Source organism: Ursus americanus, chromosome 20, assembly GCF_024610735.1.
Source record: "Ursus americanus isolate L20-20 chromosome 20, mUrsAme1.1.p, whole genome shotgun sequence".
Lineage (NCBI taxonomy): Eukaryota > Metazoa > Chordata > Mammalia > Carnivora > Ursidae > Ursus > Ursus americanus.
The window spans coordinates 31,662,275-31,674,356 of NC_142146.1; the positions used below are offsets into that span (position 1 = coordinate 31,662,275).

Consider the following 12,082-nt stretch of genomic DNA (forward strand, 5'->3'; position numbering starts at 1 on the left):
CCAAGAACATGGAAACCTAGGAAGGATGATGTTCTCAAAGAACCAGAGCAGTCTGAACCACGTGGCTGAGGAGCTGGGTCGAGGTGACACGGGCGAGGTGTCAGGGAGGGGCGCTGGACGTGAGGGTGCAGAAGAAAGCCGAGCCCCACTCTCTCCATCATGTCGTGCTCTCAGACATCTGTGTAGGGACAGCTGGGGCGGGCCAGCCAGTGTGTCCATTCCTGAGCTGGGCAGGTCTGCCTGCCAGCGCCACCATAGTGTATTCAGGTCATGGGCTGACTGACTGCCCTGGCCACAGTCAGCGTCCCCTGTAGGTGTCCTTTGAGGGGTGGAAATGTTGACCAGTCAGCCTGAGTTCTTTGGCCCTCTCGACAGTGTGCTCCCCCACTGCTTACGACCACGCTGGCACCACTCTCTGTGGCCTGGACAGTGGGGGATGGATGATGGTCACCTATGGGGACTACAGAAATCGTGGGCAAGCTACAATGAGGGCCTTGGTAGCCAAAACCCTGAGGCGCCACCCCAAGGCCAAAGCAAGAGCCCCGAGAGGCCTTCCATGACCAGCTGGCCTTCCCCTTCAGCTGCGCTGCCCTCGCCATGGCAGTTACCAGGCTGGACTGCTATTCTGACCCACGGGACGCCCTGCGCTAGCTCTCCTGGGGTCTTTGTGTGAATTAGAAAAAGGCGTTCCTTCTTTAAGAGACTTTCCTTTCACTTCCGGCAGCTTGGTAGAGTAGTGCTGTCCAGGATGTTCATGGCGGCCCCTTCAGTGGGGCTTCTCTGAGAATCACACAGCTGCCCTGCTGCCTCTGCGCTCGCCTCAGATGCACCAGTTCTGTACTCTGGCTCGGAGCTGGGCCTGGTGGCCTCTGGTGGCCGGGGGCCTTCTGTGGACCAGGCCTGCAGACTCCAGTGCTCTCAACAAGAGGGCCATGGAGCCTCTCAGGCTAATGGGGAAAACGGCTTCACATTCATTATAGGAACAAGGAAATTTTCCCTATAAAAACTTTTGTTTCTGAATCTTTTTGTTTTTTTTTGGAGAGTGAGAGAATGCATGCCTACAAGCAAGCGGGGAGACGGGGGAGAGTGAGAGAGCGAGAGAGAGCAAGAATCTCAAGGAGGCTCCATGCTGGGCAGGGCTCCACCTTACAACCCTAAGATCATGACCTGAGCGGAAATCAGGTCAGACACTCAACCGACTGAGCCACCCAGGCACCCCCAAAAAGTATGTTTAATTAAACATTAGAATATGGATTAAATATTACTTATCATTTGTTGAAACAGTGAAGCAAAGTGGGGGGCCTGCACGTTCCCATATTTCCACCCTGCTTCACCCGAACAGTGTCCTGTTCCCATGTCTGCCCGAGCTTCCCTCCTCCGCGGGGTGCAGGCCTGCCCTTCCACACGCAGCTTCACAGAAGGAGGGCCAGGCGTCCCGGGCAGTCTGAGACATGCCATCAGAACAGACCTGTGAGGCCCTCTGGGAAGGATTTCAGGAGCACTTGGGGAATGGGGGCAGAGAGCAAGAGGGATGGGATTCTGACGTCAGGTTTTTCTGCTGATAAAGGCCAAAGCCTATTCCTGGAGCAGAAGGGCAGCCCAGAGACAGGAGGCACAGGACGCAGCAGGCCCAGGAGGAGCCCCAGGGGTGGGGGGGAGGTGGGAGGGTTGGGGTGAGGGTGGGGGGCTGAAGGGTGGGGGAGTTGGGGAGAGAAAGTGCAGTGGGCATGCCTAGAGAGCCCCCTGCCTCATTAGCTGCAGACGGGGTGAGGGGATGCTTCTGGGGGTCAGAATCGAATGTGTTTACAGTCTTAGAGAAAATAGGTGGCAGAGGGGGAGGGGCGAGAGCAAGGCCAGAAGGGTGGGATGGAGGTGCGGATTGGGGGGCTTCCCTAGGGGGCGGCGCTCCACCTACTCAGAGTGAGTGAGAACAAGTGTGAGGTAAGACACGCTCCTGACACAATATGAACTGGCAAAAGCCTATGAAGCCCTGCCATCGGCACAAGGTCTGAGAGAGCGTGTGTGTGCAGGGCGAGAGGCAGAGGAGGAGGGCAGAGTGAGACAGGCTGCCTGCACCTGGTCTACTAATGCGATTATGGGCGATTGCAATTTTCTTTTTAAACTTCTCTAGATGTTCTAAATTTTCAGTAATGATTATGTGTTACTTTTAGAATTGGAAAAAAGCCATAAATACTACTTGAAATTACATTCTTCGGTGAGTTATTTTCCTTTCTTGCCAGAGACGTCTGCGTGCATCCATTTCCAGGCGCACGCAGAGGGAGGTTCAGTCCTGGGAACAATTTCACGGTAAGGTGAGCTGACGGAGGGGAGCTGACGGAGGGGAGCTGTGGCCTCTGGACGTGCTGCCCACTGAGGCCCGCCCTCTGCTCACAGTGCCCTGTAGTCCAGGAAGGAAGGGGAGCGCTGCACGCTTCCATCGAGAGGTGGAGGCAGGCTTTGAGAACCAAGTGGGGGAGCAGCAGTGAGAGCCCGAGCCCAAGCCTGGGAAGAGCGGAAGGCAGCAGAAATGGGTGGCTCAATGGGTGGTCTCTGGGCCAAATCAGCGGATCTGGGCTCAGTCTCAGCTCTATGGTCGCCTCCAGGGTGACCTTGCCAGGCCCATCATGGGCAAAAAGAAAGGTTGGCATTAAATGATCTCAGGGAGTTGATTCTCCTATGGCAGGTTGAAGGGAAGCTGGGGAAGGCCATGGGGAATGCCTGGGGCAGAATAAAGATGAACAAAGAAACTTAGCTGTGAGCTTAGGCCATGCTCGACCATGATATGAGGGTATTTTACTCCCCGGCAGCAATGCGCAAGATGAATTGGACAAAGAAGTCATAGTGTGAAGCGTTATTGTTAATAATCCATAATTCTCATGCAAAATTGTGGGACTAGTAATTCCAGCTGCCGGTTGCTAGTCAGGATGACCCACAACCATTTCCTGTCGTCGAAAGATCACTGACTTTTGGGCAAAGCACTGTCCCGGGCACCAGGGAATAATATCACATATCCTATCCTATCATACGGTAAATACACTGGCCTACTACAGTGTTCTGAATGGAAAGTTCACTGGCTGCCCTAGGTGTGCTCATCGTTGCAAGGGAGGCAAACAGATGAACCGTCACTCAAATGCTAGTGAGGCACACAGCCCTTTCAGGGGACCCAAAGGAAGAGGAATTACCTGGAAAGATCTAAGAGAGCACTGAAGAAGGGGCAGAAGATGAGAAATGTTTCCACCTCCTAATGAGATCTGACCAGCCATTCTAGAGCCCCCAGAATCATCCCAGGACATCTATCTAACAACCTCAGGCTGCAGCGTCTTGGTTTCTACTTTTGGTAGTTTTTCAGTTGCCAACACCAGTGGTCTCAATGGAGGAGGTGGCGGATCTGGGCTGTGACTATTACTGTATACACGCATGGTCCGGGTCCTGCCGTGGGAACCGTGTAATGCTATGTTAGCCACACCACTGCCAGGCCCCAGCAGGGTGGCCGCGCTGTCTGGTGTGGGCAACGTGCCCTGCAGGCATCAGGCTCTCATCATAGTGTGTCCGCCCAACCCCCATCACCTCTCCAGGGTGTGTGAGCCACATAGAAGATAAGAGAGGGAAGGAGGGACATAACCAATGCGAGATGCAAAGAAGCAGGCTCTTTTTTTTGTACCTTGATGAAAATATTGTGGTTTTTCTCTATTTCTTTTTTTTAAAAGATTTTATTTATTTATTTATTTATTTATTTATGTATGTATGTATGTATGTATGCATGTATGTATGTATTTAGAGCTCATGAGCTGGGGTGGGAGAGGGGCAGAGAGAGAGGGAGAGAGAGAATCTCGAGCTGGTTCCTCACTGAGGGCGGGGCCTGATGCGGGGCTTGATCTCATGGCCCTGAGATCATGACCTGAGCCAAAACCAACAGTCAGCCGCTCAACCAACTGAGCCACCCAGGTGTCCCCCAGATTTTATGATTTCTATACTGCTGTAGGACAAGCATAACCATGGCTTATGTTTCACAAATTACATAGCTGATTTCTTGTAAATCTGACGGTGCCTCTGTTTCTGCTGTATGGTCCCCTTTCCGTTTTCTTGCAACACCCTTAATGGTGAGGTCAGTAACTCTAATGGCAGTAATTATTCTCACTCTGAAGCCCTGTATCTGGCGCACACAGTTCAGGAGGCTTTGTATGGCCCCAGCCCTTTCGTACGCAAAGACCTGTTTTCTTTTATAAATGTATGGGTGGGGGGAAATTAAAGGATGGTTTGTTCTAGTGACATCATTCATCTCTGCAAGCACTAGCCTTTGTCGTATCTACAAGGGCGGGGGAATTCAGATGTCCCTTTCAGAGGCTTGATATGACAAAGTCAGATCTTGGGATAACTTCAGGTTATCCAGGGTATCAGCCTCTCCCTAGAGGGTGGGATGGTCACTCCCCAGCCTTTGGGGCCTTTGGAACCAATTGCTGTGTTGGGATCATCTGGGACATCATGCTGAGCAGAAGCTTGCTCCTGCTCTTGCTGTCTGTGACGGCGGGAGGATGGATGGAGAACAGGCTGACATCCGTTTGGGGACAACCAGTCTCCTCGGCATCAAAGCCTCAAACTGGTAATAAGCTTCTGGCTTCCCCCAATGTCTCTGGAAACTCTGCTAGCTGGTGGTGCCAGAGTGGGGATAACAGGGGAGGGCTTGTACTGGAGGCTGACTTGGTGGCAGGATTCTGGGAAATGAAGCTTGGCCCCTGCAAGGAGGTTAAGCAGAATTCGTGAAGGCTGAGGCAAAGAAGGGTCATTAACACTGGATGATGGGAAGTCCGAAAGAAACCAGACCAGCAGTTATAAGCAATAGCACTAACAAAAAAACCAAAAAACAAAAACAAAAAACAACTCACATCCATTACTTGGGAAAGACAACGAGGAAATGGAAGGATGTTGCAAAAATATCCGAGTTCCCCACCGAATTACTTTATTCAATCAGTCTTTAATGAGGCCCTTGCAAGGAGGCAGAATGGACGGGCGGAAGTAACAGTGGCCGTGTGGGTACTACTCTTGCTAAGAGGCCACCCTGACAACCAAGCCGGGATAAATCAGCAAGTGTGGATTACATGTCTTCTGTTATTAGGGACTCAGCTAATGAATTTACCAAACCTTCGGCAATTATTTGGAAGGTAGGGGAATTAGGAAAGTGATACATGGGCGAGGTTACTGATCTTTAAAGCCAAAGTTAAAGGGATCCAGGGAACCATGAGCTACCGTTAACTGAGCAGTGTACAGAGTTTTTCACATGCTAACTGCCAGGTTAGAACCTAGCTTTAAATGACGCAAAATGTTGGGATGTGTTTTAATGAGCAGCTGCAGGCCAGAAGAGGGCCATTGTTAAGCATCTGGATCAGGCCAAAAACCTGACAGGTTCACTCAAGGCAAGTGTCAATTTTCTGAGTCTACGTACGTCTGCAGGAAAGTTCCACAGAGCAATAGTTTTCCCATACTCAAGAAAGACAGGCAAGGTTAAAAAAAACCAAACAAACCCATCAATCCCAAAGTCAGGTGAGCCAGTTCCAAACTGCATGTTCTCACTTAGTCCTAGCATGGCCAGCAGGCACTATGGTCCCCATGCACAGATGGGAAAACCAAGGCTCTGAGAAGTTCAGTGCCTTTCCAAAGGAACAGAATTAACAAGTGGTACATCAAGGACTGGAAATTAAGGATGGGGGAGCTGAGGACTGCAAACATCTCTCTGGCTTTCAGTCTGGCACCCTGCTGCACCATGCTTGGAAGGCTTATACTGGATAAGGAAGGATGTATCCTATGACTGAAAAATCCTATGACTGAAAAATTAGTTGGCCAACTAAGATGAAAATTACACTCTGAAAGATGCCAGGCACAAATAGAGCTGAAAACAGACTGAGGGTTTGTCCATGATTTAAAAAGAGAGGAAGGCCCATTTCATACAAATCTGCTGGGAATATCTTATTTCCTGTCATCATGGGTCTATGGTGTGTAGGATTCTGAGTTGGGTGTTCATAGGAGAAGCAGAAACAGAGAGAGTGGCTGAAGACACATAAAAGACATGTTAGACCCACAAGATATATAAGGGAAAATCAGCACAGGTAACACGTACATGATAGAACAAAGTCTGGGAAAGGAGGTGACAAAATGTTAAGTGTTATCTCTAAGTGGTCAGAGTGACCTAATTTTCTTCTTTTTGTTTCTGTGCATTTTATAAATTATCTATAATTAAGAAGTATTTTTTTTTAATTTGGAAAAGTTATTAAATAAAAGCATAAGGCAAGCCAGGAGCCCGTGTATACAGTGTGCTGATGACATCAAGGGAGGGGACGTGGGGGAGGGGGAGCCATCCAGGAATGGGGCCGGAAGGAGCATTAGAGAGAAGGCAGCGGAGTGAGCTTGAGGACACGGAAGTGTGGGCAGTGCCACAGGGTGCAGGGCTGGAAGGGTGCTGGAGGTCAGATTTTGGAGGACTTTACAGGACAATGTGAGCCTGTGGTCTTGTAAAGGAATCCAGGGCCTAGGGAGTTTGGGCAGAGGGCCAGTGAGGATCTCGGTTCCTGGAGAGGCCCCGAGGCAGGTTGGGGTGCCTGGGTCTGGAGCGGGGGTAGGAACGTAAGGGGTGGGAGGCACGGCCCGTGCTGGTGGAGCAGATGGGCTGCAGAGGGACTAGCGTTGTTGCAGCCTGACATGTCCTGGTTGCCTCTGGGACGGTGGTCTCAGGGGTGGGGCATGGAGGTGGGGGATGTGAAGGGCAGGGGGCAAGCAGGAGTCTGGGAGCGGGCACATGTCGTCGCTTGCTGGTGCTATTGGGGGGTGGGAGGGCCGAACAACGGGGCGTTAGGCCAGGAATGGGCTACATGTCTGTAGGAGCAGGATGCCTTGGGCTGCCTGTGCAGCCCCGACACGTCACAACGGCCATGTGCCGACTCCTGAGTGCCCGTTGCTGCACTTAGTTTGATGAATCGCCGCCTGAGTCCTGGTGGGCCGACGTGGGTGCCGCGAAGACCCAGAGGCCGGCAGAGACGGTGGGCAGAGCCTATCCATCTCCCTGGGGACAAGGTTCTTCAGTGGCTTCCCCGGCTGCCTGACTGTTTCCCCAGGAACCTAGCTGACCTCAGAGAGTGGACAGGGAAGCTGTGGGGTCGGCGGGCCTCCGCCGGCCTGGAGTCTGTCTCGAGGTCACCTAGAGCCACAAAGGGGCCTCCGCACACAAGTGGTTTCCTTACCTGCTGTCACCCACCGGGGCACATGGCCAGGAGCTCATTCCCAGAGCAATGAAAATGGAGCCCAAAACCTCCAAGAGAAAAGCTGCTTCCTAGTTATTCAGCTTCTCCAACTGACAGATCTTTTCAGGTAGGAGATCATCTGTTTCCCCTGAGAGAGGGCCCTGGTGCCAGCCCTGAGGACAGGCTTTCACAGTCCCCTTGGCGTCAGCAGCCACTGTCCTACTGTTCCCAGACCTGCCATTCTTCTAACCTTCAGCTGTGCAGAGATCAGAGAAGGTGGAAAAGGGGCCTTTTATAACCAAATTATCTCTGTGCACTCATCTGCCATTATGTTAATGCATGGCGAAGCCCGGCAGATGGTGCAAAGTCAATTATGCTGGTGTTAAAAAGGGAGAAATTGACCTTTTCAGGACTCACTTGGATTCCAGAGCGGAGTTTGCAAACTCCAGTTTCAGGTCTTGCATGGGGGCGAAAGTACGCAGCGCTTTGGAAGGGGAGGCGGGAGGGGTCTTGGTGGTCAGCCTGGGACTGCCTGCCTTCCCTGGGACGCCTCTTATACCTGCACATTTTCTCAAAGAGTCCAGCGTAGCCATCGCAATTGGTCTTCTGGGTCCGCAGGATGTCGGTGGGCTTGAAGGCCTGGCGGTCCTTCTCCTGGGCAGCCTCGACGTCGTACTCTGGAGGGCAGAGGAGGCTGTGAGCAAGCAGGTCCCGGGAGGTAACCAACGCTGGTGCAGAGGAGAGGGGGTCCGAGGCCTGCGGCACCGCCCCCGCCCTCCGCTGTGCTTTCGACACTGTTTGGGCAGGCCTCCCTCAGGTCCCGGAGAAAACCGCAGGCTGAAGGGAACCAGGGCCCAGCCAGGGCGAGCTCTGGGAAATGTCACCTCCTTGTGCTGGTGGCAAGAGGAAGAGCGAAGCATCGAAGCATCGGCAGAGCGGGCTGCCTGGATCGTTAGGCCTCTGAAGAGAGGCTGGAAGGGAAGGGGGCCGAGACAGCACCAGGGGGTGGGGGCCCTGCCCTTGTCCTCCCCACCACACGGCTCAGCAGTTCCTCTGAGGCTGCTCTCCCATCCCTGCGTGGCCCCCACCCCCAAGACCTCACCCTGACCCACAGGGGGTGCTCTGAGCTATCGCTGAACAGTCCGTCCTTAGCTAACAGAGAGCCTCAGGCCTGCGCGAAGGCCCCGAGGCAGGAGTTGCTGTGGCCACTGAGGGTACAAAGGGAACATGTGTGAGGGTGGCAGGCAGTAAATGAAGTCCTACCTAATGTTCTTTTTCTGATCTGCCCCCTTAAGGCCCAGGCTGAACGGAGCTGCTGGTGTTGGGGAGGGAGGAAATGGCCTCTCGGGCCCTGTGGTCAGATACCCTACCTGTGTCAGGTGAGTTCATCCTCTAAGCTGCATCCCTCACTGCTGCTCTGGGAGGACAAAGGAAAAGCCCAGGGGCAGCAGATCAGGAGAGCCCCCCGCTGGTTGTTAGGTCACAGGGAAAATGCTAGAAGTCCACCCCACCACCTTGCTCTTCCACTGACTGCAAGGAACAGTATCCAGCATCCCCCTAGCAACCTCTGTAGGGCCTGGCTTGACCTGGCCAGACTCCCAAGGCTGTCCTGTGCAGAGCTGGGGACAGGTGCACAGGCCCAGATCCCCTGAGGTTGCTCTGAGTGCCTGGAGACAGGGGTGAGATCACGGGTGTGGGAACAGAGAGAGGGAGAGGTGAGGCCACTCTTCCTGGCACTGGTGCTTTAAGAAACCATGGTGTTGCAATAACTTCCCAATAGCTATGAACCTTCCCCATCCTTCTTGGAGATGACCTTCTGTCCTGGGTTCTCAGGTCTGTGCAGCAGGTTTACCAGGAAGCCAGGACTGAGGGAATGCTGCTGCTGGGTAAAGAGCCTTAGCTCTAGTCACTGATTGTGAGCAGATGGCTACAGGGGATTCCCCACCCAAAGACCCTTCATGGAGACTGTTAATACATGGTGAGTTTTACCCTCCTTGGTTAGTCTTCCCTAGCCATCTGGGAACCCTTCTCCTCCACTGTCCATCTCACTCCATACACACCGTATGGTGGTCAAGTGAATCCCAGAGAGTCTCCCCTAGAAACAGGGTCCTGCAGGGAGTGGCATCAAGGGAGTCCTAGAGCCAGTGGCACCACAGGTGGGCCTACCTATGTGGTGGCAGATCCAGATCCAGATCACGCGGACCCTCTCCAGGTCAGTGTGGGCCTCCTGGAGCAGGTCGCTCACCAGCTCGTCCAGGCCACTCTTGACCGCCACCTGGGGAGCAGGAGGGGTGTGCTATGTCAGGGCCTGGATGAGGGTTGTGGGAGCCCAGTGCCTTGCCACCGGCAGCCAGTGCTGCTTTTCCTCCAGGCAGAGAAGGAGGAGGAGAGGGCCAGAGGCACAAGGGCTAGGCTGAGGGCTACCCTTGGTGGGGGGCTGGACATATCAAGTAGTGCTGACCAGCTGAGTCACTGGCCCCAGAGCTACACGTCTGTTCTCGGCCGACTCTGGGGCCAGCCAGGTGGGTAGACATCCGGGCGGCTGTAGCAGCCCCTGCTCATGGTCAGTACTACCCAAAGCGATCTACGGACTTAACACAATCCCTATACAATTTCAACAGCTTTTTGTAGAAATGGAAAAGCCAGTCCTCAACTTCGTATGAAATTGCAAGGTGCCCAGAATAGCCAAAACAATTTTGAAAAACGAAAGAACGAAGTTGGAGGACTCACATTTCTGGATTTCAAAACGTAACTACTACAAAACTATAGTAATCAAAATAGTGTCGTAGTGACATAAGAATCACATAGGCCAGTGGAATAGAATTGAGAGTCTAGAAATTAATTTATATGCCTATGGCTAACTGACTTTTTTGACAAGGATTACAAGTCTATTCCATGGGGAAAGAATAGTGTTGGACAACTGGATATCCACATACAAAAGAATCAAGTGGGACCCCTACTTCATACCGTATACAAAAATTAACTCGGGGCACCGGGGTGGCTCAGTTGCTTAAGCATCCGACTCTTGGTTTTGGCTCATGATCTCAGGGTTGTGGGATCGAATCCAGTGTTGGGCTCTGCGCACGGCAGGGAGTCTGCTTAAGATTCTCTTTCTCTCAAAATAAATAAATAAATAAATCTTGAAAAAAATTAACTCAAAAAGGATCAATGGCTTAAATAAAAGAGCTTAAATGATAAAACTCCTCAAAGTAAACATGGGAGAAAATCACCATGACCTTGGATTTGGCAACAGATTCTTCAATAATGATACCAAAAGCATGAGGTACGAAAGAAAAAATAGCTTAATTGGGCTTCACAACAATAAAAAACTTCTGGGCATCAGAGGACATTATTAAGAAAGTGAAAAGACAACTTACAGAATGGGAGAAAATATTCACAAATCACATATTGATGAGGGATGAATGTCCAGAATACGTAAAGGACTCCTACAACTCGACGGCAAAAAGGCAAACAACGCAATTTTAAACGCGTGAAGGACTTGAATAAACACTTCTTCGGAGACACATAAATGGCCAGCGAAAATCTGCTCCACCTCATTAGTCACTAGGGAAGTGAAAATCAAAACCACCGGACGCCACTTTACACCCGGCAGGATGGCTGTAGTAGGAAAGACGCAAGGATGTGGAGGACTTAGAAGCCTCGTGCACTGTTAGTGGAAATGTACAAGGGCGCAGCTGCCGTGGGAAACAGTGCGGGGTTCCTCCGAGAGCTGAGCAGGATTATCGTACGATCCGGTAATTCCACTCCTAGGAAGATACCCAAGACAACTGAAGACAGATACTCAGACACACACCTGTTCACCTATGTTCATGGTAACGTGATTCACAATACACAAAGGCAGAAACAGTGCAAGTGTCCATCACAGACGAACGGGTAAACACAAGGAGTGTATCTCTGTGATGAAATATTACTCATCCACGAAAAGCAGTGAAGTTCTGGCATACGCTACAACATGGCTGAACCTGGAAAACACGATGCCGTGTAAGCCAGACACAAAAGGATGCGTACTGGATGAGTCCACTTACGTGGAGTATCGAGAGAGAACGAGTTCAGACAGACAGGAAGTACCGTAGATGTTACCAGGGAGAATGGGGAGTGACTGCTTCACGCGTATAGAGTTTTTGTTTGGGATGATGGTTGTACAATATCGTGAATGCAAATCAGTGCCACCGAGTTGTACACTTAAAAATGATTAATACAGCAAATTTTATATTATATGTATTTTACCACAATTAAAACAAAAAGAACAAATTAGGTTTTCTCGCAGGGGCCCTAGGGAGGAAAAACGGTTGGGGTTGTAGGAAAGGCAGCCCTGACCATGTTTAATCTTTCTAGAGGTGCTGGGGCCACTGGGTATTTAATTCTTTGAAAGTTGCCCATGCCTCGGCCAGCCCCTACCCTAAGGTACTCCCCTTCCACATCAGAACCCCCGGATGCGCTGTCTGACCACAAGGAGCCCTCTGGGCCCTGCTGTCTGCCTACTTTTGTTCATTGGCCATCTCCAACTCCACAGTTCTTGTCTTTGTTCCACTCCCAGGGCCAAGGACAGCGCCTGACCCATTGCAGGGCCCACACTCCAGCCTGGCTGACTCCTGACTTAACCCCATAGCTTCTGGGCCTTTGGTCCCCACCTCCCAGCTCTACCTGGGCCTGGCTGGCTCTGGACACCCACTGCTTTGCTTTGGGTCTCCAGCCTCAGCTGGGCTCCTGGTAATGCTCTCCAAGCCTGGCCAGTGGCCTGTCCTGTCCCTTCTGATGGCCATTACAACACACCCCACCCTCCTCAGACCCTGACACCACCCCCCTTCTCTCCCTCTCAGAGACAGCCTGGC

The 12,082-nt window shown here is 51.9% G+C and overlaps 1 protein-coding gene across 1 annotated transcript in view; it reads right to left on the bottom strand.

The window, feature by feature from the left end:
- Nucleotides 1–12,082, bottom strand: part of KY (kyphoscoliosis peptidase) — a 46,425-nt gene that overhangs the window by 10,358 nt on the left and 23,985 nt on the right. Inside the window, exons 7-8 of the mRNA XM_045791817.2 lie at nt 9,396–9,504; nt 7,789–7,906 (exon numbers count right to left, since the gene is read on the bottom strand). Of these exons, the coding sequence (XP_045647773.1) occupies nt 7,789–7,906; nt 9,396–9,504 (227 nt within the window). The remainder of the gene's footprint in view (nt 1–7,788; nt 7,907–9,395; nt 9,505–12,082) is intronic.